This window comes from Eretmochelys imbricata, chromosome 10, assembly GCF_965152235.1.
Source record: "Eretmochelys imbricata isolate rEreImb1 chromosome 10, rEreImb1.hap1, whole genome shotgun sequence".
Lineage (NCBI taxonomy): Eukaryota > Metazoa > Chordata > Testudines > Cheloniidae > Eretmochelys > Eretmochelys imbricata.
In genome coordinates, this window is record NC_135581.1 from 51,386,332 (window position 1) to 51,413,588 (window position 27,257).

Below are 27,257 nucleotides of genomic sequence, written 5' to 3' on the forward strand. Positions count from 1 at the left end.
CCAAGAACCAGTTGCACAGATTGTGTAGAACGTACTCTTCATCTAGTGTGTGACCTAAAAGGAAAGAATGGTTTGCAAAACAAGGCTAAGCATCATCTGGCTTCAGATTTTGCTTTTTAATGCAGACCAGTTTGTGCTGTTTAAAAGGACTGAAAACAATTTGACTTCTTCACCTGCTTCTTGGCTTGGATAACAACAAACTTTTACTTGTGTGTCTGTATGCTTTACCAATGTACAGCAGCGGCAGGCTGGCGGTGCGCTTGGGAATCCTGTTAACGAAGCCGTGAGTGGGAAGCATTCATGTGGCATGGCTTAGAACTCTGAGTTTGCATTCAGGGAGTTGCCTTTATGTGTAAGGTTAATCATAATGTCATCAGCAATCCCTCGATGTAAGGTTAATACTGCTGACAATAACGGAGTGCGAAAATCCCTCTCATGGGATTTTATTCATTAAAGAATTGTCATTTTAATGGGGTTCGTTCAGGATAGTATCAAAATTCCTAGTTCCAACAGTAACCAATAAATAACCAATAAATTAGCTGTACATCTTCTGATCCAGTGGCACTTAGGACCTTCCCAATATTAGGGGCTTTATCTTATGTATGCAGCTTAGCCCCCTGAGTCCCGCTCCCCGGAAAAGTGTCCCAATTTTTCACACTTGCAATCTGGTCCCCCTAGTGGTGCTTTACCCATTGATCTAGAAATACTTCTCCCAAGGCAACATCTCTGGATACAAAATGACAGCGGGATCCAGCCAGCTATTTCTAACACTGCATTGCCCTTCCTACACCAATGGAAAATGAGTCCAAACAGTTGATGTAGCCCCATTTTGTAGATGGGTTGGGTGGTACTGTATGCCTTTCTATGACACACATTCTTCTGCCCACGTTAATTTCTGCTTCCCAGTGACATTGTCACTGTATGTGTGACAATTTGAAACTGAAATGCCTCGGCTTCCTGGCCTTAGATTATAAACTCTGCAGGGCTAGGAACTTGTCTTACATTGTGTGTGAGGTGCCAGGTAATTTTACAGTGCTCCAGGAATGATTAAGTTGTTTGGGTTATATACTTGGGCTGGGTAGGTGGGTGGTTTGGTTTGTGAAGCTGGTAGTAATCTCAAGGTGAGCACCACAGACATGCAAATAAATGTCAACATAAGGGATTTCCTTCCCTTTGTATAGCACAAAACAGGGCAGGGAGAGAGGTGAGGAAGACCATGTAGAGGAGAAATGTCCTTCCACAGCCACGCCACGGGAGCTCAGTTTTTGTAGCAATGGGGAGGACTTGGGCATTCACTACTCGGTACAGCATGTCCGCCCCTCCAACCCAGTCTGGGCAATGTAACACGTAATGCAAAATGACCTAAGCAGCAGGAACTCTCTCTCCCCGTGTCACTGCAGCTTGCTGTGAAGGCGAACAGAGGCCGAGGTTTGGTAGGAGGCCTGCCAATGACATCCCAGCAGAGCACAGTACTGTTCTTGCAGTACTACTGTGGAAGCATAGACAGACAGACACACAATACAGCTACGTCCATACAGCAGCGACAATGTTGTCCAGGATAGTCCCACTGTACAAAGCTGGGGGACGGTATTAAAAAAAGTAGCTGATCAAGCAATTTGACTGACCAAATGTACGTAAGTCTTGGGTACTATTGAAAATCATCCCCTAAATGTGTCACTGACCTTTTTCAGATACATCCTGTGACTGTGCAAACAGCTCACCGCATAATGGTGTGAAATTCTCCACAGGCTGAATCTGACAACTAGCAACATTAAGTGGTCAAATGCTGCTGATTTTAGTGGCTTCCAAGAGTGTCTGTTCCATCTCAGTACTATTCGTCAGCCACTCTGACGTGCTGTAAATGGTATGACATTGACTCAGAACAAGCCAGTCATCACAGCTTAAACACCACAGAAACACCAAGTCTGTGCTGTACTGCCTTTGTTTGAGCTGAGCACAGTGCATGTCTGTTTGTCCCCAAATTTAAGAGATTTGCTATCAATTTGCTGGTTTCAATCTCATTTTCAAGAAAATTTTGCAACTGTTTGTTGTCAATTACTGAGCCAAAAGAAATCCCCCACTCCCAAAATGTTCTGTTTTTTTACAACAGGGATGGGAGATGCTCAAAGCATCTGGGCTTGTCTACACACAAACTGGAGGCACAATAACTAAATCAGTTTGAGTTCAGACCTTTATTTATTTGGGTGCAAGTCTGTGAGTAGCCCCTCTTATTTCAGTGTAACTCAAGTTGGTAAAACAGATGTAGTTATTTCAGAGCTGGTGTGCGTGTGTAGACAAGCACTCAGAATCATCAGAGTTCAATGGAGCAACAAGGGAGTATGTCAAAGGGCAGCCCCTTAAACCTATTCTAAAAGGTGCCACTTTGAAGAAGCAGAAACCTTATCCCACAGGGAAATGGGGAACTGTAATGAGTGTCTGGCCATGCTCCTGATCTAGGGAAGCTGACAAATGATAAGCAGGGGAAAGCAGAGAGTGGAAGAATTGAATGTGCATATCCAATATCCTTGATTGCAGGGCTGGCGGGGGGAGGGGGAGGTACAGTGGTTGGGGGAGGGGACTAGCTCCTCCCCCCTCCATAAAAATGTTGGGCGTGGGTCTGATGTATGTTTCTGCCGCCACAATATTTTCCATCCACACAATATCTCATGGAGGGAAGAGCAGGACCCGGCTATGTTTCCACCCCACATGCGTGCACTGGGGCTTGAGGGGAGAGCGGGATGCAGAGAAGCGGCTGGAGAGGCCATTGGGATGGGGTGAGGGACAGTGCACTGGCACATGGGCAGGGGGCTTCAGTGTACAGGGCAGTAGGGAGGGGTCCACAAGGCACCATCTGCTGAGGAACTGCTATAGGAATGGCAGGAGGAACTGCCCGGATGCCCATTCCCAACCTGAAGCTGGCTGTCCACACCCAGTCTCAGTAGCTCCCCTTGCTCTCCCTTGTACTCCACCCAATTCCACCCCACCCCATCCCTCCGTTTGATTTATTGACAGGGTATTTACAGGAGGATCTCCAGTACCCTGGGGAGAGAGGTGAACCTATCCCCAACCAAAACTTGCTGGCTCAGCTGTGGCCATGGCCCCCTCCTATAGCAAATGTGACTGCTGCCGTTCCTCCTCTGCAGAATATGTTCCATCGAAGACAAGGGGACAGGAAGAAGACTGCTAAGTCGGCAGCTGATCCTTTTTACGTGCAGCTCAGCAGTTCCACAACATGCCCTTGCACCTGGAGGTCACCCTGGGGCTGCAGCTCTTTGTTCCGTTTCCTTCATTCTTGGCCTCTTGGGTCCTGCCAGCTCTCAGCCCTGAAACAACAGTCTGTGTTTGGGGTGGGTGTTGAAGTCTGTGTACATACAACAAAATGATCAGCTGTTTCCAAGGGATAAGCGGATAGCATCATTCCATTCTTACTAGCTTTTGCTGGAATAGCCTCATCCTTCACAACAAGGATAAGATGCCAGCTGCTAAATGTGGGAGTGAAGAAGCTGTGTGGAGGGAAAGACTGGGGATGTTCTTCTTGGCTAGGGTTCTTAGGGCAGACAGGGAACTCAGTCTGATGTGTGTGGCACCAGTTTAAAAAATACAATCATACGGATATCCCAATGTTGTAATGTATCAGAGGGGTAGCCATGTTAGTCTGGATCTGTAAAAGTGGCAGAGTCCTGTGGCATCTTATAGACTAACAGACGTATTGGAGCATAAGCTTTCGTGGGTGAATACCCACTTCGTCAGATGCATGCAGTGGAAATTTCCAGAGGCAGATATAAATATGCAAGCAAGAATCAGGCTAGGGATAACGAGGTTAGTTCAATCAGGGAGGATGAGGCCCTCTTCTAGCAGTTGAGGTGTGAACACCAAGGGAGGAGAAACTGCTTTTGCAGTTGGCTAGCCAGTCACAGTCTTTGTTTAATCCTGAGCATAGGTTACATTGGTGGATGTGCAGGTGAATGAACCGGTGATGGTTAGGTCCTGTGATTCTCACCAGCAACTACACACTGCACCATAGTAACTAACTCAGAACCAATCCATGCAACAAACCTCGATGCCAACTCTGCCCACATATCTACACCAGTGACACCATCACAGGACCTAACCAGATCAGCCACAACCATCACTGGTTCATTCACCTGCACGTCTACCAATGTAACCTACGCCATCATGTGCCAGCAATGCTCCTCTGCTATGTCCATCGGCCATACTGGACAGTCCCTACGTAAAAGGATAAATGGACACAAATCAGATATTAGTAATGGCAATATACAAAAACCTGTAGGAGAACACTTCAACCTCCCTGGACACACAGTAGCAGATTTAAAGGTAGCCATCCTGCAGCAAAAAAACTTCAGGACCAGACTTCAAAGCGAAACTGCTGAGCTTCAGTTCATTTGCAAATTTGACACCATCAGCTCAGGATTAAACAAAGACTGTGACTGGCTAGCCAACTGCAAAAGCAGTTTCTCCTCCCTTGGTGTTCACACCTCAAATGCTAGCAGCGGGCCTCATCCTCCCTGATTGAACTAACCTCGTTATCACTAGCCTGATTCTTGCTTGCATATTTATACCTGTCTCTGGAAATTTCCACTACGTGCATCTGATGAAGTGGGTATTCACCCACGAAAGCTTATGCTCCAATACGTCTGTTAGTCTATAAGGTGACACAGGACTTTTTGCCGCTTTTACAAATGTTGTAATGTGTATCTGTGTGTTGTGGTACAAAAGAGTAAGTGTGTTGAGAGCATTTTGCTGTGGGTTCACCTGTGGCTGTCTAAAGGCACTGTTTTCAGAAATGTTTGGGAAATCAGGTGCAGCTGGGAAGGAGTAGGTTCTTCTGCCATTGTGTCTCTTTGAGCTCCAAGTTAGGTGATATATCTCTTACTGAACTAACAAAGGTAGTTTCCCCCTTCAGGTAATGTTTGGGTTCAAGGTACAGTTCTTTCCTTAGAGAAACATGGACCGAATGGTTGAAACACAGGTCTATTAGTCCGGGGACTTGGATTCTAGTGTCACTTGTGCAACTGACTTACTATATCACCTTGGACAAGTTACTTAAACTCTCTGTAATGTGGGGACAATTCTTTCCTACCCTACCAGGGTGCTGGAGATTAAATCATTACTGTTTATAAAGTACTCTTTGCTTCTTAGAGGATGCTATATTCCTGTGGTGTTTTTTTTTGTGTTGAACTAGCTCTGTGAGGGGTTTTAGTTTTCACTACCTCACAAATCTTCCGTTAAATGTTTGTTTTGCCTTTGTATGCTCTACCTCAGAAATTTTCTCTCCACAGTCTAATTCCCTAAAGTCACAGTCTGTACCAAGCTCAGTGTAAATTACAATGAAAAAGGAAAATCCAGAAAAGAGGAATTATTTCAGCATACATCTACAGTTCCCATTCTCAAAAGCTTGGCAGTTTCTTCAGCGTCAACCAAGATTCTGTTAATGGATCGTGATATTACTGACATTCCTGTTAGTGCAGACGGTGCTAATGTCGTGCGTGTTCTAAGTCACTGATGCATAAACATTCAGGATGGGTGCAGTGAGAGCTAGTGGGGAGATCATGCGGAATAAAGTATCCTGTGTAGGCAGTCAACCCTTTTCTGAGATTTTTTTGTATTATTGTGATGGGGTATACCAGACCCTCTGAGGCTCACTGCTGGAGGCCTCGTGGTCCTGCCACACCCTGCCCCCAAAAGTGGGCAGTGGAGAGGGTCCTCTAAGCTTCCTAGAGTGGCTGTGTGGGACACAGTAGTGTCGTGAGGTAGTCCTGTCGGAAGCCAGGGAGAGTGAGAAGGAGCCCTGAGATGGTTGCAGGGACTCCATCAGGACAAGGCCCTGAGGTAAAGCTGTAGATGGCACAGGGCCACGGGGAAGTGGCCCAGGGAATTAGAGCGGCAGCGTGACTTAGATAAAGGGACACAGCAGACCGCTACTATCTACAGGGTCCCTGGATTGGGACCCAGAGAAGTGGGTGGACCTGGGTTCCCCCCCAACCCCTATTAGCCACTGGCCTGAACAGTGAGACACCCCAGAGGGGGGGATTGAACTATAGTGGCCCGACTGGAGGACTGGAGCCAGGAAGCCCCAAGAGGGTGAAGACATTGTTTCCAGAAAGGGAGCCCTGGGGCGCTGCTCTGTCCCAGAGGAGGGACAGTCAGAGAGAGAGAGAGAGAGAGTGCAGGCATGCACTCGGCCAAGGGGGCACTCACAAGAGGCGAGGGCACCCTGTTACAAAGCAGCTGCACCAGAGGTGGACTGATGCCCACGCTCACTTTTCCAGGCCAAGTCCTTGCTGAGTGGACTAGCAGGTTTCACGGAAGAAAAGCCCATAGGAAGAATGTGTGTTCAGACTGTCAAATTCCAGGAGAGTTCACGACAGAGGCCCAAAACAGCTACTTCCTGGTGACAGGGCAGTGGTGCCTGCCACAGGGCATTGCCTGTGTGCAGTTTGTCTCTGTTCAAGGAAATGGGACTTGTGTACATTTGGTAAACAAACAAATTGCTCTAAGAAAATATGTGACATTCCTTTCTCCTCCCACCATCTATGCAGATCTATTCCAGGCCCCTCTAAACTGATCTACAAGGCCCTAAAATCTGCTACTACTTGCCAATGTTCCCCTGCTCCTGAAATGTTCAATGTAGAAGGAAAACCTACCTGGCATGGTGTCAGTGCTTAGGTTGGCTTTGTTAAACATCACCTAAAAGGAAGACAGAAGATCAAATGAGAAAAGACTGTATGGTGAGGAGATTGAGACTAGTAGGAAGAAGGAGCAAATGCAGCTATTGAAACCATAGTTGTATCAGACTCCTGGGTCATATGAAGTTAATTTTTGTTTGCCAGCAATTTATTCATAAAAGCAAAAGTTTTGCGCGACTCCTTCCCAGATCAGTATGCTCCATGTCGTGCGTCCTACTGCTTATGATTCCGACCATGAGGAAGCTCTGAAATACAACTGATAATCATCCCTGCTCAGCGCCAGTTAACATTTGTAAGTCATTGGCAGGGCCATCCGTAGGAGGGTGCAGGGCCTGGGACATTAGAAACTCGGCGCATATCTGCTGGGTGGTGCTCCCCCCTCCCCTGCTCTGCCCAGGCACCACCCCAACTCCACCCCTTCCCCCAAGGTCCCAACCCCCCCTCCACCCGCCTCTTCACATTCTGCCCCCACCCTGCCTCTAGACAAATTGGAGGATTGGGCCAAAAGAAATCTGATGAGGTTCAACAAGGACAAGTGCAGAGTCCTGCACTTAGGACAGATGAATCCAATGCACTGCTACAGACTAGGGACTGAATGGCTAGGCAGCAGTTCTGCAGAGAAGGACCTAGAGGTGACAGTGGACGAGAAGCTGGATATGAGTCAACAGTGTGCCCTTGTTGCCAAGAAAGCCAATGGCATTTTGGGGTGTATAAGTAGGGGCATTGCCAGCAGATCGAGGGACGTGATCGTTCCTCTCTATTCGACATTGGTGAGGCCTCATCTGGAGTACTGTGTCCAGTTTTGGGCCCCACACTACAAGAGGGCTGTGGAGAAACTGGAGAGAATCCAGTGAAGGGCAACAAAAATGATTAGGGGTCTGGAACACATGACTTATGAGGAGAGGCTGAGGGAACTGGGATTGTTTAGTCTACGGAAGAGAAGAATGAGGGGGGATTTGATAGCTGCTTTTAACTACCTGAAAGGTGGATCCAAAGAGGATGGATCTAGACTCTTCTCAGTGATAGCAGATGACAGGACAAGGAGTAATGGTCTCAAGTTGCAGTGGGGGAGATTTAGGTTGGCTATTAGGAAAAACTTTTTCACTAGGAGGGTGGTGAAACACTGGAATGCGTTACCTAGGGAGGTGGTGGAATCCCCTTCCTTAGAAGTTTTTAAGGTCAGGCTTGACAAAGCCCTGGCTGGGATGATTTAGTTGGGATTGGTCTTGCTCTGGGCAGGGGGTTGGACTAGATGACCTCCAGAGGTCCCTTCCAACTCTGATATTCTATGATTCTATGATTCTTCCCTGCCCAGTTCTGCCCCTTCCCCCAAGCGTGCTGTGCCCTCACTCCTCCGCCCTCATCCCCAGCACCTCCTGATGCTGTGAAACATCTGATCCGCGGTAGGTGCTGGGAGGAAGCGGGAGGTGCTGATTGATGGGGCCCGCTGGCAGGCAGGAAGCACTGCGGGGAGTGGGAGGTTCTGGTAGGGGAGGCTCCTCCTCGACCCCCCCTCCCCCCCACCTGCCACTCACCTTCCTGCTCGTCTCCTCACCCCGCTGGCCTACCCGCCTCCCACCTCACCTCCCCGCTTGCAGGGCCCCCCAAAGCATGGGGCCCGGGGCAGTCACCCTGATTCGCCGTACCCCAGGGATGGCTCTGGTCATTGGCTTTGGAAGAGCTGAATACACTTCATTGCCCACAGCAACCGCACAGGCTAAGAAATGAGCTCACACCCAGTTCTCTGTTGTGTATTTTAACAGTGCTTTCATCGAGTTCTTGTTTGCACTTGACTTTCTGGGGCAGCTTTTATAGCCGTGCCCAGAAAATCACTTGCTTGTTTGGAAGAGGGTGGAATGGGAGTCATAGTCACATCACAAAAAATACTGCATAGGAACCTGAGCTCAGACAAAAAGAAAAGGAGTACTTGTGGCACCTTAGAGACTAACAAATTTATTTGAGCATAAGCTTATTTGTTAGTCTCTAAGGTGCCACAAGTACTTCTTTTCTTTTTGCGGATACAGACTAACACGGCTGCTACTCTGAAACCTGAGCTCAGACAGGTGATTGCATATGACCCTGCTGCTAAACAAATCAGCAGTAGGCAGGAACAGCTATAAAAATCATATTGCAATCAAGCTACTTCTGTGCTGCTGCTCCAGCATATTTAGCTTCAAGCATCTGAGGCCTCCAGCCCTTGGTTCTTTTAGTGATATGTTGTTTGATCAGTGATGCCAGTGGCTTATTTTCCATAGTAACTGCTGGATCCTGAAATCTTTGCTCAGTGCTGGGTTCTCAGTAGGAGGCCTTGAGTGAGTAATGACAGGATCAGGCAGGCCCAAAGGCACTCAGTATTCGTGCTGTGTACTACAAGTGATGAGCTGAAAGAGGAATATCATAGTATAAATATCAGACCTGTAAAATAATAGCACTAGAGATGTTGGCTAAGTCATTATGTTGATCTTCTGCCATGTTGCAATATAGAAAACAGTCCCGAGGCTTATAATATAAGAAAACAAAAATGGCCGCAGAATTCTTGTCTGGGGTAAATATTTTTTTACTATTGGTCTGAAAGGTCATAATTGTAAGTAGATTGTTATTTTCACATTTCCTTGTTTGGGGGAAACAGCTTACAGTATCTTCCAGGCTTAGTTAATTTGCTTATTTAAAATCTGGCACAAAATAAAGGTTTCTCTGTCAGGTACATGTCAAACAAGCATTCTCATAAGAGCACTAATAGGTCTTTATCTATGTCCTGGGATAGGAAGCAGATTCTGTTGGCAGATCTCATTGCATCATACTACTGATGGTGAAAGATAAGGAAAATGGTTTTTCATCAAGACAACAATATTAGTTTGTTCTATTTCCTCCATCCCTATTAAAATGGACAGTAAAAAAGTCACTTGTTAACAGTGCTATAGTGTACGTATGTACACATATATATGTGTTAATAATGCTGTGCATTTTTGTAGGACTCTTTAGGTGAGACTCAAAGTGCTTTACAAACGTTAATGAATTAAGCCTTTAAGCACCTGGAAGATAGGGGATTATTATCCCCAGTTTACCGTAGGACTTAAGGAGGTTGTGACTTGTTCAGTATCCCAGAGGAAGTCTGTGGCGGAACTGGGACTAGAACTCTCATATCCTGGCTCACACTTCAGAGTGGGCTTGTTCTGAGTGGCATTTTGTTTGTTTGCCATTTTAACTATATTGATGTTTGTGTGCCTTACCCTGCTGTAGCTAACCCAAGGCTTCCCTGTATGTCTTGCAGAGTGTCTGGAGGAGAACTTTTTGACTTTCTGGCACAGAAAGAGTCTCTGAGTGAGGAGGAAGCAACCAGATTCATTAAGGAGATTTTAGATGGTGTAAACTACCTCCATGCCAAGAAAATTGCTCATTTTGATTTAAAGGTAAAAAAACATTGACCTAGTTAAAAGAAATAATTATAGCATATATTCTATAATGCAGCATATGTGATACATTTAAATGTGATGGTATATAAAATATGTTTGATAATAGAGAAGGTGGAAGCGTAGAATGCTTAGCTTTTTGGACTGAGGCTTCCTGTGATGGATGGACATGACAGCACTCAGTGGAAAGCAGAAATGGTATTTCCCAAGATTTTAGAACCATACAATTGTAGGTCTGGAAGGGACCTCAAGAGGTCATGTAGTCCAATCCCCTACACTCAAGGCAGAACTAAGAATTATCTAGACCATCCCTGACAGGTGTTTGTCTAACCTGCTCTTAAAAATCTCCAATGATGGAGATTCTACAACCTCCCTGGGCAATTTATTCCAGTGCTTAACTACCCTGACCGTTAGGAAGTTTTTCCTAATGTCCAGCCTTGTATTTCTTTTTAGTGATGAGAATGAGAAATCAAAGAAGCCTTCATCTTGTGGGTGTCAGATATTTTAATTAATGCTACTGTTATTTATTGTTTATATAATAGCACCCAAAACGTGGTGGATGCTTTTACAAACATACTGGAAGATGTACAGTACCTGCCCCAGAGAACTCACAAACTAGTAACCATCATGAGTCCTTTTCTAAGTAATTTACCTTTGGAATCCTAACTCCATCAAAGCAAATTAGTCTAAGTGAACTTTTAAATATTAATAACAGTCAATATAACATTTGCCTTGTAAATATTAGACTTAATCCATATTCCCACTTCTGGCAAGCATTTCCTATGTAGAGACCCACTCGATCTGGGTTCAAGTTATAGTATGTGCGTTGTGAGTGCTACATGCTGCTTCCAGTCCTGTCCAGTTCATTTCTTTACCAAACATAGCACAAACTACAACAGTGAGTGTGTTTAGAATTCTATGAGGAATGAGGAACATTATTCTGAAACTACAGAGTTCAAACAGCTTCGGCAATGTATGTTTGACCAGGAAATAAGAGGTAGATTAGTTCAGTGGCTCTCAACCTTTCCAGACTACTGTACCCCTTTCAGGTGTCTGATTTGTCTTGTGTACCCCAAGCTACACCTCACTTAAAACATACTTGCTTACAAAATCAGACATAAAAATAGTGTCACAAAAGTGTCACAGCACACTGGTACTGAAAAATTGTTTACTTACTGATTTTTACCATATAATTATAAAATAAATCAATTGGAATACAAATATTGTACTTACATTTCAGCGTATAGTATATAGATCAGTATAAACAAGTCCTTGTCTGTATGAAATTTTAGTTTGTACTGACTTCGCTAGTGCTTTTTATGTAGCTTGTTGTAAAACTAGGCAAATATCTAGAAGAGTTGATGTACCCCCTGGAAGACTTCTCTGTACCCTCCGGTGTACACATACCTCTGGTTGAGAATCACTGGTTTAGTTGGCACTGTCATTCCAACACCAAGTATCAGTTGGTTCAGAATATGGCTGCTGGCCTGCTTAGCCATCCAGGTCACTGAGAGCACATCACCCCAGTGTTCCCCATGTACTAGCAGGTGAATTTATAGTTTTAGTCCTTCAGAGCATTTCATGGAACTGGCCCAGACTTCCTGGGAGACTCTGTCTCTGTCCATGACTGTGATCTGCCTCGGCAACAATGTGCCTCTGGAACTAGGATTCTGTCACCCACAAGGATGAAACTTGAGGCTGGGAAACTGAGCATTCTCAGCAGCAGGCCTGCAGCTATGGAATTTGCTTCCACAAATGTTGCCATTTTCAGGACTATGTACAAAACATGGCTCCATCCTTCCTCAGAGCAAGGTGGAAGGTAGAGGAGATATGAGGAACTTTAAAATGGGAGCGGGGGGCCTAGAGTAGATCACATGCTGTTCACCATAATTTTGGTTCTAGAATTCTGTGATGCCTAGATACTGCAGTGATGAGTATTACATGGGCAGATGTATGCCCAAGTTCTTCTCTTGAATATATATTCTTCTTGTTGCAATTGCATATATCCCAGCAATATAGTACACTTCATCAAACTTCTGTCCATATGTTTGTTTATGGGTGTGAGTATGTTGGGGTTACCCTGAAGCCACGTAGCCCAAGAACAAAGGTTTACACTGTGCATTTGAAAAATATGATACCATTCAGTGATGGAATATAATTATGTGAACATGAATAAAACTTTTCCCAGGGTGAGTTCTGGCTACTGAAATCCACGTCCCATGTCAATAAAGTTCAGTGGTCAATAATGATGTTGGAAAAAGAGCAAAAAGAAATGTGCACGTGGGGCAGAAGAGATATCATTTCATAAATACAGTAAATAAATCACTCACAAGCGATTTAAAGCAGGATTCAAGATATCACTCATCTGACTTTTATAGGACTATTTTTAGAGCTTCTGCAGCATTAAGCTAGGCATTTATTTTTAAGCAATAATCCAACTAGGGAAATGGAGATCCATAATTATCTTGTCACTCTTATCAATCTCTTCAGTCTTGCCATAAAAAAACAGAAGTTTGGGGAACATATAATGGGAACTAGTTTGAAATGGGTTTTTTGGGGGGAGGCTTGCTTGTTTGTTTGTTTTTAGTGGCCTTGCGGAGATTTGACTGTGGAAGTGTCTGCAAAAACAAAGGCTGTTGAAGCGAAACAAACAAACAAAACTCAAAACCCAGTGCCACTGAACTGCTGGAGATGGACAATACACCAAAGGAGGGAGGGGGATGTAAAAGAGGGAAATTACATTTAAAATATTTTATAGCCATTATAACAACTGAAAATTTCTTTCTCCCAAGTGGCCCATAAACCCTAGCACTCTCCACAGAGATTCTGGGGGCAAAGGAAGCTTAAATAAATATATAACCATTTCTTGCTAATTTCTTACAAGCACTGATGGTAGGCTTGGCACTGTACAAAGACCCACAATAGAACTAGACCCTGCCCTGAAGAGCTTGGTGCAATATCAATAATAATTGCACTGTCAGGCCTCTGCTAATGTTCTGCTGAAATCAGTGGGGTAGCAGGACATATTGGGGGATGTTTTGCAGCAGTAAAAAGGATTAGATGGTGGGTAGAGAATTGTGACATAATGAAAATGTTAATTATACTGTGAACAAGGCAGACATGTACATGTATCCAGTTATGTGACTAGAGAGAAGTGAAATACGGATTTGTGTTTTATTCCTATGATATTAGCCAGGCAACCACTTTTCCGATAGCTCCCCCTTTCCTGCTAGTCTGTTCTCATGACCTACTTCCAGCTGGTATAGTCTGCACCTTGTCACTTGCTGAAACCCAGATGCAGGCCTGAGAACACCAGGGATCAGCTCTCTCTGGTGTAAATGGGCACAGCATCATTGATTGCAGCAGAACTGTACCTATGTACGTCAGGTGAGGATCTGCACCAAGATGCAGAGGCGATGAATAGAGATGACTGTTGAATAACTTCTTGTTTCATGCTGTACAGCCTCTAGCATAAGTCTGTTCTAAACAGGCCTGCATCACCTCAGCAACATACACTGCTGGCAGCTAAGTGCACTGAATCTTCAGACGAAAACCAGCATAGTTAGCCTGGAGCCAAAATCACCTTAGTCCAGTGGCTGTGAAAATAAATTATTCATGTAGCCTGTCTGCAAGTGTAATGCAGAGTGAGCGTGTGTGTTAGCAGTAGCTCCTTGCACATGAGAATTAGTTCTGAAATGGTCAGGCAGCTGCCAACAGGGAATCAAACTTTCTGACTATTGCTTCCAGGCTATGATTAAAAAATGAAAATTGAATAGCATTGGAGCTCTTCGTCAGAGCTGTGCTAGCCATGTTGCTCTAAAAACTATAAAATAAAGGAGGAATGACAGGGGCTAAGAAAGTTAGTGGAAAAATAATTAATAGATACAGCACAGAGTATGGAGTCGAACCTGCTGCTTAGGGATGCTAATGGTTCTCTTTTCACAATTCTATCAGGTTTGGCCTGGTGCTTTTGGTTGCATAACAGTCAGAAATTCTCCATGTGTTCTTAGAATAGCTTGTTACTAGAGGTGGGCCAGAATCTCCAATCCTAGCCCCTTCTAATTTCAGAGACATTCAGATCCTCATCCCAGGATCTGAACATACCCCATTGCGGTGGAAGGGACCAGGCCATGGTAAGCTCACCCTCTGTGTTGTACCACCATGCTCAGCATGTCAGTCTCATAACATATCTCGTAACTCATCTAGTTGAGCCAAGCAATTATTTACAGTTATGTGAATAACTCTGGTGTGTCATCATTTCCCTGGAAACCAGGTGTATTTTATCTTCATCCTGCCACAACAACTATAATTAACAAAATAAACATAGGCAGGCAGAGAGAGAAAGCAACTGGTGAAGAGAACAAGGAAGGTCCTGACTTATTAGGAAGCAGGACATGCTGCAGCTTTTGTGACAGAAAAGAATAAAGGCAATAAGTGAAGTGAATTACAGTATTGCTTTTGAGAGGGAGGCTTCAGACACTGAGGAGTATTAATTTTGCTGCTGTCAAGTATGATTTGACAATGAATGTCACATTACATAAATATGTTCAGTTTATCAAAACAATGAAGTCTGCATTGCCGGGAGTAAGTTTGTGGTTTTTACCTGTTCTGCAGTATTGCAAACATGTACAAGCATGAAAAGGTGACTCAAAGGATACTGCTTAGGCTCTTGATCTGTTAGCTTCCTCACAAATAATATAACTAATCTTTGTTTCATTATTTTTAGCCCGAAAACATTATGCTTCTAGACAAGAATATTCCTATTCCACACATAAAAGTCATTGACTTCGGCCTAGCCCATGAAATAGAAGATGGAGTTGAATTTAAGAATATTTTTGGGACACCCGAGTTTGTAGGTGAGTGTTCAAGCAATTCCTTTGTGTTGCAGCTTTTCACTGGAGAAGCCAGCAACACCTTTCTGAATTCAGGGAGAAGCCAGCAACACCTCTGCATTTTCAGTCCCCTAAAATTGCCACCCCATTTGGGTGCACTGCATCTAGAGGGCATGCTTGAATCTTCTCAGTGGAGCAGCCAAAAGGTGCCTTCTGTAAACTGTAGGTGTCGAGCTGAAGAGATCAGGGTGCTATCTAATTAATGAGCTAGAGAAATAAATACAGGGTTGAAATTTTGGACACCCCCCCCCCCCCGCACGCACTAATCCCATTTCTGTTACTTATTCTCCCTGTGGCAAGTCAGAGCCACTCTGCATCTGTAAAATGGAGTAATATAGGTCTCTGTTGATGTTACTGCTTTCTAAGTATAACTCCCTCCCACTGAACCTGTTTGGATTATGACAGGTTTCAGAGTAACAGCCGTGTTAGTCTGTATTCACAAAAAAAAGGAGTACTTGTGGCACCTTAGAGACTAACCAGAGTCTCTAAGGTGCCACAAGTACTCCTTTTGTTTGGATTATAGCTCCCTTCCTTTTGTTACTCCAGGATGACTGTCATGTTGTGACTTCCTGATCATGTTTCTAACCTCTAGGTTTGCTTGTATTATCTCTTGGTCCTTACTGGTTTTTACATCTGCCAATCAGAGATCTATTCGGTTTAATTTACTTCCTCTTCTGGATAATAAATGAAGCTGTTAAATAAACACTGATCCCTGCTGCCCTGTTCTAGACACCTCTTCACACCTCGATACACTGCCGTTTATCACTTCCTTTGTTCAGTCCTCTACATGGATATTTTTCATCCACAAGGTGTTTCTTCTACAGATGCTACAATGAAGTTACAGTAACAGCTGACAACAATAGTAATGAATGGTGTGTTGGCTGGAAAGAAACCTTGGGCAAGTTGCGCTAGAGCAGTCCCTGACTGGCCAATTACTAAGTAAAGACCGGGCATTAATGGCATCAGTTTATTGCCATTCTGAAATAATTGGGGAGAAAATGCTTAGATCCATCTGCTTAGGGATGCTGTTACATGAAGTAATTTGTTGTTGAAGGTATAATTAGTACTGTAGATGGATTGTAATGTCTTCCTGTTCTTTATTCTTTGATCCCTTTTCATGCTCAATTGACTCTAAATTAGCTCTCCCTCTGTTTGGGAGATTAAATTCCTACTGCCACATGTGCACACCACTGTAGAACTTTAAACAGAAATGACCTCATATAACTACTGGCATGCTTTTTACCAAGGACTGATATAATTCTTGACCTACACATACAATTCATGTTGCTAAAATTAATTACTCAATCTGTTGCTGATGTTTGAATAAATGCTTCTTACAGCTCCAGAAATAGTGAACTATGAACCACTTGGGCTAGCTGCAGATATGTGGTAAGTTCTCGGCATTAACTTTTCTTCCAAGATGTTATACTGCTAGTTTCTTAAGGGTGCTCTGTGTAAAATCCATTCTCTACATATCAGACAATGCTGACATACAGTAAATAGCTGTTCATTCAATCCTTCCATTTTTACCTGCTGTTTATAGTAAACTTCTACTCATGATATAAAAAAAATTGAATTATATAAAATAGGAGTTAACAATTTGCCACTAGCTGTCACCTTTTGGAGAGAGCCTCTTGAAAGGCACCATTGTCCCTGCAATGCCTTGTGATAGCTTTGTTTATAAAAGTGCTGTGAATAGAGAAAGCTTCGACACCAAGCTATTCTGCCCAAAATGGTCATAGTGGCTAAAACATCCGTGCGGATATTCCTCCATGCTTCTGACATGTACCATAGCTAATTAGCTACCATGAACCAACATGACTTAAGAAATCCATATAAAGAAAGCCCAGATATCCACATCATTTGAGCCTGTATCCAAAATTCATGTTCCTTTTTATGAAGCACTGACTTTTACATAGGTTTTGTCTGACTGCTAATATCATAGTTCATCTGCCAATCTAGCAGCTATAATTGACTCATGTCACACATGTATAAAACCTACAATCAATTGCTCTTTTTGTTTTCTAGGAGCATAGGAGTCATCACCTACATACTGTAAGTACAGAATTTGATCCACTTGTATGGGAACAGCTGTAAAAGTTGTAGGAAGCTAGTGAAAAGCAGCTCTTCTCATCAGTCCCTTAGGGAAGGAGCTGCACAGCAGGAATGGGGCAAGGGACTGATGGACAAGTGATCTCTAGAGGCCTTTTAAAATAGAGAAAGCAAAGAAAATTAAGTGAAACTAAAAGAGAGGCGATAGGACCAATGACCAGCAAATGCCTCTACATAGGACCAGAAGCACCTGTGCCTCATGTTTTTGGGGGTGGGATTTTCAAAAGTGGTCACCAAGTGTTGGCCGACCGCTACTGCCATTGATGTCAAACACCCATCAGCTTCAATGGGAACAGAGTTAGGCTAATACTGAGCACTTTTGAAAATCCCACTTAAATCTCAGCCTCTCTAGCCCTGGGGTTCTTCTGGGTGGGCTCAATGGGCTACATGCTGCAGCCGTTACCGAGAGCTCCCATTGGCCTCGTTGGGAATTTTGCATTAGCAATCTTTGCAGCATCAGGCCCAACAAAGATAGAGACACTTAAAAGAGGAATCTCTTTCTGGTGGGCAGAGCAAGTGGAGCAGAATTAAACACACCCACAGGCCATGCTGAAAGCTTTTGGTTTGTTCCCTGAGCTTCGACCCCGCCCGCTATAAAAGGGCTGTAAGCTGACAACATAGCCGGGATGCTGTGAAGTCCCTTATGCCCTGGGGTACAGTAAGGGGCACATGGATACAGTCCGAGACACATTAGGTAGCCCACCAGCAGCTAAAGAGCAATTCTAAAATTGTCTTTATTTGCATTCCTCATGTCATCAGCTGATACATCTGAACGTGATAGGACATCAATGTCTTCATAAATTGCTATTTACATCTGTTTATAGATTAATGGGAAGGGAGACGGGATGTTGAGAAGAAACAGGTTAGAATGCTTACCCTGTGATGACAGTAATGCACAGATAGTCAGGTGTTCTGAGAGGCCTTCACCTTCCTCTGAAGTGTCGCATACACAGGCCTTTGCTGGAGGCAGGATAATAGAGGGAGTGGAGCAGTACTCTGTTCCAATAGGACAATTCTTTTCTACTTATATACCTTTGCTCTGTAGAGAGATAGAAGCATTGATTTTGCTTTTGCATTGCTCCATCGGGTCGAAATGACCTAGAAACCTTCTGCAACAATAAGTTTGTATTCAGAGATGGGCTTGCCCCATGAATTCCAGATCCAAATTTCCCCAAACTTGGAGGTGGTTCAGAACAGGAGTTTTCTCTGACCCATCTCTACTTATATCTAAAATCTCCATTGGAAAAAAAAAGAGAAATGCAAACAATGTATCCCTTTAGATTACTACTAATCCGGGCTCTGTTGTATCGCAGTATATTTGGGGTGTGTCATGGATCCACAGCATTAGTGCTATACCCCCAACTTTGGAACAGTCTCTAGGACAGTGGTTTTCCCCCTATTTACCATTGTGGGCCACATCAATACTAACTATGGCCATGAGGATGTTACATGGGCCGCCCCATGCGCTGATTGGGCCGCAAGTTGAGAACCACTGCTCTAGGAGGAACCCCTTCAGTGTGCCAGACCTGCTAGGGGTCTCCCTCTTCCTCCAGAGTAAATCAGATGGCTTCTCCACCTCCTTAGACTGGATCTCTGGGCCTGCAGCACTCCTGCTTCATACCATGAGCTCTGCTCTGTGAGTCCAACCAAGATAGATTCCTGGTAGAGACTTGTACGTTCTCCAGGGATCAATATATGTCCGCTAGCCTCTGTAGAGACATTCAAACAGTGTTGTCAAAACAGTAGGGTTTATTAGTCAACTGGAACATAGCATAGGAAGTCCTTAGGTTAACATACAGAATGGTACTTAAAGAGTAGCATAGAGTACTTAAAACAAGACCATTCTGGTCAGCCCAGAGCCTAGCTGAGCTCTAGTGAACTCCATTGTTCAAGGTGTCTGTCTGTCTCTTTGGTCAGATACCAGGTGAGAACCCTGACTCCTTCCAGCAGCCAACTTTTACCCCCCCAACGCACACCTCATACCTCCCCAGCTAAGTTCCGTTTAAGCTGTGCAGCCATGCAGCTGCCTATTAAGCCTCATGCAGGGGCTCAGGGCTGCGGCGGGGAGAAGTGCCCCTCTCCACCGGCCCCAGCGCAGACCTGCCATGGCAGGGAGAGGTGCCCCTGCCCACCAGCCAAAGCACGGACCTGCTGCAGTGGGGAGAGGTGCCCCGCCCTCGGCCTGGCCCAGCCCAGCCCAGCCCCACTGGAGCTGCCACAGCCAGGGAGAGGCTCCGCTCCCCTGGCCCCGAGCTGCTGAAGCAAGAGAGGGCGGGGGAAGTCCTCTCTCCCCATTGCAGACTGGGGACAGCCTGCACCCCAAGCCCCTCATCCCTGGCCCCACTCCAGAGCCCACATACCCCCCAACCCTCTGTCCCAGCCCTGAGCCCCCTCCCACACTCCAAACCCCCACTACATGAATTTTATTATGTGCACCAATAGGAAGGTGATGTGTCTCACAACACCTCCATATTGGTGCACATAACAAAATTCATTCCGCACATGGACGTAAAAAATTAGGGGGAATACTATTCCCCAGTCCTTTGTTCTCGAGCAGGGGTATGTTGCTCAGTTTCCCTGCTGAGAGGTAGGGATGTCTGTCTCCCTCTGGGCTTTCGGTTGCTAGGTGTCAGTGTCCTGGTATTTGGATATGGAGACTAAGGCGCAGACAGCTAGGTGACATCCATATCTTGCTCTCTCAGGCCTGGTCTACACTAGACAAGTCAGTCAGTTTAACTACATTGGTCAGGTGTGTGAAAAATCCACATCCTTAGTGGCACAGTTAACCTGACATAAATCCTTTGACAGCATTTACAAATCAAAAAAATCTTACCCGGTTCTTGTGAATATATATTCTCCCCACCCTAACAGTAGCTTCCAGAATGGCTAATACAAGTAGCAATGGTTAACATAGTAAACAAGCATAAAAACAGTAGCCCTCTGTAAAAAGGGATGGAGACGATTGTGTGAGCCCTTGAATGGGTGGGGTATGACCCTGCACACACTATAATACTTTTAAACCCATTTTGTATTTTTCTAGAGTTGTTTCTTAATTTTATTGATACTAACTTCCGTTGATACCGTACGGTGCCTCTCATTGTAAGGAGTCCCAAAATGCTTAACGAACACTGAGTGTATATATACCATCACCTACTGTAACACACATGACCACGTTCTTATGGACACCAAGGTCACTGCAGGGGTCAAACCCAGATCTTTCAGCCCCAGGAGCACGAGCCCCTACCATCAGAGCTAAAGGAATAATTAATTTAGTTCTAAGTAGTAAGCTGTTATCATCACTGGGGCCAGCCTCTTGATGGAGACATAGAATCATAGAACCATAAGGTTAGAAGGGATCACTAGGATCATCTAGTCTAACCCCTTGCCAAGATGCAGGATTTCTTGTGTCTAAAGACCGTCCAGGACAGATGGCAATCCTGTCTCTTTTTGAAAACCTCCAGTGAGGAGCTTCCATGACTTCCCTAGGCAGTTCCATTGTCCTACTCTTCTTACAAGTAGAAAGTTTTTCCTGAGATTCAATCTAAATCTGCTATGCTGTAGTTTGAACCCATTGCCTCTTGTCCTGCCCTCTGGGGCAAGAGAGAACGACTTTTCTCCATCTTTTTTATGGCAGCCTTTCAAGTATTTGAAGACCACTATTATGCCCCCCCTTAATCACCTCTATTCCAAACTAAACATACCCAGTTCCTTCAGCCTCTGCTCATAAGGCTTGCATTCCACCAACTTGATCACCTTTGTTGCTTGCCTCTGGATCCTTTCCAGTTTCTCTACATCCTCATGATTACTCTCATAGAGCCAAGGTCCTAAAGCAGCATTTATACAGTGCCTTTCAAGGATCATTTAGTGATTTAAAGTTGGGAGAGAATCATCTCCATTCTACGTATGTACAAACTGAGACATGGAGAGGTGAAGTGACTTGCCCAAAGTCACAAAGGACCAATACGACACACAAATTGAGGGGACAGTGGATGGGAGGAGAGAAGCCAAGTGCCCCACAGTATGATTTTGAGGAAAGGGAAAAAATATGGCCAAAGACATTATGGCAGGGATTCCCCAGCTCTGTTTTGTAACCACTGGTGGGCCACAAAGAGCTGGCTTTTCACGTGTTGCCTGCTGTCCTCCTTGTTTCTAGCTGACTGAAATGGAACAAAGGGACAAGTGGGGGATGAGTGAAGAGCGTAAGTAGTCAGAACAATTGACTGTAATCAAATAGGGCAATACTTAGGGAAGTATTTTTAGCTCTTCGGTGCTCTAATATTACCTTCCCATGTCAGCAGCTGTGGCAGTTCTGGGTTGTTACATGGCACTTTCTCTGTTGAGATTTGGTCCACACTATGAAAGCATTTCGGAGCTCCCTGTTTTTGTGCATAGTGCCTCCGTGTTTCTCGTATCCTCACTGAGCAGACGTAATCACCATTATTAAGGTGTAATGCAAAAGATCCTTGGTTAGTGTGACAGTGTTGGATGATAAAGGCCCATTGTGAGCAGAATCACTTAAACAAGCAACGTCACTCCTCCTAGAGCTGAACGGTTTGCTGCATTTCTGTTTTGAACCCACTGCATCCTGAACTTCCACTATCAAAGTCCAAACGGGGAGGCAAGAATAGTAGTACTATTTTAATGGGATTAGATCAGTTTCCTTAGTATAAAGAACACTTGCTGGATATCTAACTCTCTTGACTCAGCATTCATGGTATTAAAAAAGGAACTCTAATAGAAGTGCTTTAACCCCAGGTTTTTGTGTGATTGAGGTAAATATGAGTCTCAGATGAAGGATGTCAGTTATATTTGAGAGAGATGCAAGGCAGGCTCACAGCCCTTTCCATCTAAAAGATCGCTGAATGGTGTTTTATGAGGATGATGACTGCAGTGTATCTTTGCAGTTTTAAGCATGGAGCTGAGCTCTGATAGAATTAGCTCTTCATGTTCTATTTTATTGCACTGTAAGTCCCCTGGCTTGTCCTGCGGACTAGTTTTAATCAATGCCATGTCCTCTTCCCACCCTGCAGAAATCAGGGCAAGGCCACAAAAATCTGAGCAATTAATTTTCTCTATTTATGTGGACCTCTTGGGCCCAACTCTAGGTGCACATTGTGCATAGATGCTTGCCAGTGAACTGCAGGCGGAAAAACAGCACAGGGCAGGAGTTTTCCCAAAAAGCCTACAGAGGGGCTACTGAACAGGGCTTCCTTGATGGGAACTATGGGGGGACATTCCCTGACATAGCCTGTGAGTATCTGTGTGTGTACCCCTGATGCATTCATAGCAACTGGACCTCTCCTCCAGTGCGGATTATTCTTACCCTGGGGGGCAATAGCCTGTGTGTGTCTCAGGGATGGGGGTGTCTGAGAATAGGGTCTTTGGTGTCGCACATGGAAACACATTAATGCTGCTTTTGTGAGTCTGTTTTGTAGCTATATATATGGTGACGCAGATTTGAGCCTATTATTTCCAAATCTTCTTGGCTGCCCTGAAAGAGAGACCCACATTCTATCGTTGTCATTTCACAATCTCAGAATCACGTCAAAGTAACTTTATTTTTCCCCAATCAAAACATGATCTTCCTGTCTGGCCTGTTCAGGCTCAGTGGCGCATCCCCTTTCCTTGGAGAAACGAAGCAGGAAACTCTCGCCAACATCACAGCCGTGAATTACGAATTTGATGAGGAATTTTTCAGTCACACCAGTGATCTGGCAAAAGACTTTATCCGGAAACTCCTGGTGAAAGACACGCGGTAAGTGAATGTACAAAAATGGCTGGCTGCCTTTCATGCCACCCAGGCAAAAATGAGCACACTGAGCAGTTCAGAGTTTCATTACAGAGTTGGTCATTGTCCCAGAGTGAGGCATTAAGTACAAGTGTATTGCTGAGTCCCTTGTAAATCTCTATATACAGAGGACCTACAAATATGCCCTATACCAAAATTCACCAAATGTGCCAAAATTTGGCATGCATTTTCTTTCACCAGTAGGGTTGGATTTTTTTTATTTATTTTTTTTTGTAAAGTGCAAATTACTGGAGTTTATTGGGTTTTAGAAGCTGCCCTTGTGTCTGGTAATTTTTAAATGTTTTTTTTTATTGCCTCTAATGACATCTCAATTCACATGTCCTGGGTGAGTGAGTCAGTGTGTGTGTGTGTGTGTGTGTGTGTGTGTGTGTGTGTGTGAATTAGAGAGAGAGAGCATTGATTTTATATTCAGTGTTTCAAAAGCAGCTGCTCTGCATGGACAAATTCAGACTGGAAGTAAGGCATAAATTTTTAATAGTGAGTAATCAACCATTGGAACAGGAGTGGGTGGGTGAAATGCTGTGGCCTGCGTTGTGCAGGAGGTCAAACTAGATGATCATAATGGTCCCTTCTGACCTTAGTATCTATGAATAAAAGGGGCCTGGTGGACTCTCCATCACTGACCATTTTTAAATCAAAGTTGAATGTTTTTCTAGGAGATCTGCTCTAGGAATTATTTTGGGGAAGTTCTATCAGCCTGTGCTACACAGGAGGTCAGACTAGATGATCACAATGGTTCCTTCTGGCCTTGGAATCTATTAATCACATGCTAAAGCCTGCAGATTGGCTTGCAGAGATTGTCAGGAAACTAGCTCCTGTGTGTTCACTTGGAGGCTTGTGTTCATTGGTCTCAAACCTCCAGAGGGACACCCTATCTACTCACACCTGTAGGCCACCATTTTCTCTTCACTGTCCTAACAGAGTCCATCATTTGAGGCAGGATGACTCTTATCCCTGGTCTGTCGTGGATGTTGGATAATTGCTCCCACATCCCAAGCCATTAGGAACCTTCTAGGAAGTGAGATGCACTCAGCTCGTACCCTTTATTGCTGCAAACTCCTTGCTCTTCAGTTGTCTTCGTGTCAAATATGGCCCATTAACTCTTGTGCATCAGCTAGGTACACCTGGCACTTCTCTAGCAGCTATATGGGGCTTTTCTCCTACCTCGTGGTGATTAGGGAATCAGAGATTCTTTAGCTACTGCAGTAGGGATTATAGGAGAGGGATCTCTGCTTCTGAAGTTTTTTAATGAGCTGGATGCACCAGGACTATCTTGCCACACTTCCTGCACTATGTTGGGGTGGGCGGGGGGAGGAAAGGGCATCCTTGTGGGTTATGTGCTGCTGAGCCCTCTGAAGAGTCTATTAGTACTAGTGGGAGTGGTCATCGGTTGTCCCCTGAAAACAGAGTGGGGGCCACTTGCAGAAAGGTGTGGGAAGGCAGGTCACTAGGGTGCCCTTTAAAGACATCTGGGGGAGAAGGTAAATAATGGGGGTTGTTGGGAGAAGGATGCCAGCTAGGGTATCTGTCCAAACACATCAGCAAACATTTCTCCAAACTTCAGACCCCAGGATATGTTGGGATATGTTAGAGCCTGATGTGAATGTTTTGCACAGGTTTAGCAAGTGCCTTTCAAGCATGGCAGATCAGGCATATTGATATCTGTGCCATAACCAGCTGTGAAGGCAGTACCCTGTTTATGTCCATCCTGCCTGAAGGTGATAGTGTACTGTTTGCAGTGCTGCTAGGGTGTAGGAGAAAGGGAGATTTTCTGATTTAGTACTGAAGCATCCCGCCCAGGAATACTGCTTTCAGGAAGCAAGAGCTCCAGGGGTGACTTAATAGCTCGTGCATTAAAGACGTTTTTGATTACATTAAGCTTAAATCAATTGATATAGAGAAAAAGGCAGACCAAGTGTGTGCAGGAAGAATTCACTCATTAGGCACTTTAGACTAGTAAGACAGAACATATCATGAAACATTAGTAGCGTTTCACCTCTTTTTAACAGAACAATGAGAGAGGGAGAGATTTTGATTGTGTGGAAATGAAAATTAAGTAGAGCTGACAGCTCTGCTGTGGGATAGCACTGTATTAACACTGAAGACAGAAAACTGTGTGTGAACCCTTCTGCCTGAAAGTTGTACCTCACTGTAAGTAATCCTGTCACTACTGGTGACAGTGTTATAGATACAAAGTACAATATTAAAGTGTTGGTTCATAAACACCCTGAAAGAAGTGTATGGTAAGCAGCTTGGCTCCCATTTAAGTCTGTGTTTCATTGCAGGAAACGGCTCACAATTCAAGAAGCTCTCACTCATCCTTGGATAACGGTAAGGCCAAAGATAGTGACAGAATATGGGTGGTGATTTTGTAACAGGTGAACATTTGCTTCAGGACAAACTAGTACAGAATTTTTATGGGAATTTATATTTCCACACAAAAGGCTATGTGCCTAAACGGCAAGAGAATTCATCATGGTTACGGCTTTCAGAAATCAGTTTGAACCAGACAGTGAACCTTAGCCTCTCCATGTCTCACTTTCACTTATGAGCAAAGCAGGGAGAATACTCCCCTTCTTCACAGGTAAGTTATGAGAAATAACTGGCTACTAAACACTCTGAGATCCTTGAGTGCAAGACAAACAGTAGTAAAAACTGCTTCAATTCCTTCCAAAATCTTGGATTTCTGCAAGCCTTAATTATGACTTCTGTTATTACAATAAATGCCAAAGGAGAGGTGACTGGACTATAAATAAATCGGCATACAGTATTCTGTATTAGAACACAATTTGTATTGTTTTCATCTCAACTCAGTGTTTGCATGGACACAAACCATACCTCTCGTGTAGTGCTTTTGGGTGTTAAGAGCTGACCACACCAAATGTGAAAACAAATCAGCTCCCTCAAAATGTCATTGGTGTAGTGAGCTAGTAGCTGTCTGGATTTGCTTGGTATTTGGATTTGTGTGTGTGTGTGTGTTGTTTTGTTCTAAGCAAAGCTTGCCTCCGTAGATAAATCTCTTAATGAAGATAAATTTAGCAATCTCAGCATGGCAAATGTGGATGTTTAAACACTGGATCGTTCTAATTTTGTTATGTATTGTACAAAACATTGAGTGGAGTGTTTTCAGGATTATTTTTCCCCCACAAATGTTGATGGTTTTGCAAATTTAACTGCACAAACTGTAGCATGCAAATAGTTCACGGCCCTTTAATTTATTTACACTTGTCCCATGTGAATGAATGCTCAATGCTTGTCACATTACCCCTTTTATTTTAATCAAATGCATGAACAATGACTGGAAACGACGCTTCTCCCCAGCATTGTGGAAATGCAGTCTTGCATCCCTTGTCTGCTGTGTAGAGTTGAATTTGTGCAATATCTTTCAATCTTGATAAACAATCAGTAATACTGGTTCTTCTGTCTGAAGACTCACCAGTTGATAGAAGAAACAAAAGTCCAAGAAAACAAGAAGGCTGAGAACAGTCAGCTGAAGACAAAACGTCTGAAAGAGTACACCATCAAGTGCCATTCGAGTATGCCACCAAATAACACCTACATCAACTTTGAGCGCTTTGCCCGGGTGGTAGAAGACATTTCTCTGATGGAACATGGTTTCAGCACTCTGGCTATGTCCCACGATTCCCTGCAGGAGGACATTGATGCTCTGGTTTCCATATATAATGAAAAAGAAGCTTGGTACAAAGAAGAAAATGAAAATGTGAGACACAAGCTTTCACAGCTGAAGTATGAGCACCGTAAAATTGAATCCCTGAAGAAACATATTCAGGATGACATCAAGACTGTAGGTTCTAGTCTTGCAAGTGTCACTGGGAAATACATTGATCTAAAGTCTCAGTATGAATCTCTGAGTCAGGAACTTTCTGAGGAACTCGCATGGATCCAGGATTTAATGAGTAGTTTTCAGCTGGAGAATGGAAATGAAGCACGTGTGAATGGAAACTTTGGCTCTGTTTTCAACAAAGATATTAATGAATCACTAATGGAGCTGTTAAATAGATCTTGCTGTGAGGAATTCCTTGCAGGCTTGAATCTTGATGTTGCAGAATCAAGACAGTAATGTTGGTTAGTAGGCAAAAATCTTCATTAGAACCCCTTGCTGTCTGTCTGTCTCAATGTGCAGCTGTAAGAAATCATCTCAGTGTGTAACTTCAGCACAAAACCACCACCTATGCATTAAAATAGAAATATGGAAATGTTGCACAAACTATTGACCAAAAACTTATACTCTGAGGTGGTTTTTGTGCTGATGTTGTGACCAGCCCAGTTTCTGAACCCTTAGAATTAGAAATCACTTTGTTCTAGG

General features: G+C 44.1%; 1 protein-coding gene across 1 annotated transcript in view; it reads left to right on the forward strand.

The window, feature by feature from the left end:
* The window catches only part of DAPK2 (death associated protein kinase 2), a 75,609-nt gene extending 48,598 nt beyond the window's left edge, over window positions 1–27,011 (forward strand). Inside the window, exons 4-10 of the mRNA XM_077829322.1 lie at window positions 9,979–10,117; window positions 14,844–14,973; window positions 16,350–16,398; window positions 17,038–17,064; window positions 22,724–22,876; window positions 25,216–25,261; window positions 26,370–27,011. Coding sequence (XP_077685448.1) covers window positions 9,979–10,117; window positions 14,844–14,973; window positions 16,350–16,398; window positions 17,038–17,064; window positions 22,724–22,876; window positions 25,216–25,261; window positions 26,370–27,011 — 1,186 coding nt within the window. The remainder of the gene's footprint in view (window positions 1–9,978; window positions 10,118–14,843; window positions 14,974–16,349; window positions 16,399–17,037; window positions 17,065–22,723; window positions 22,877–25,215; window positions 25,262–26,369) is intronic.
* The last annotated feature ends 246 nt before the right edge of the window (window positions 27,012–27,257 follow it).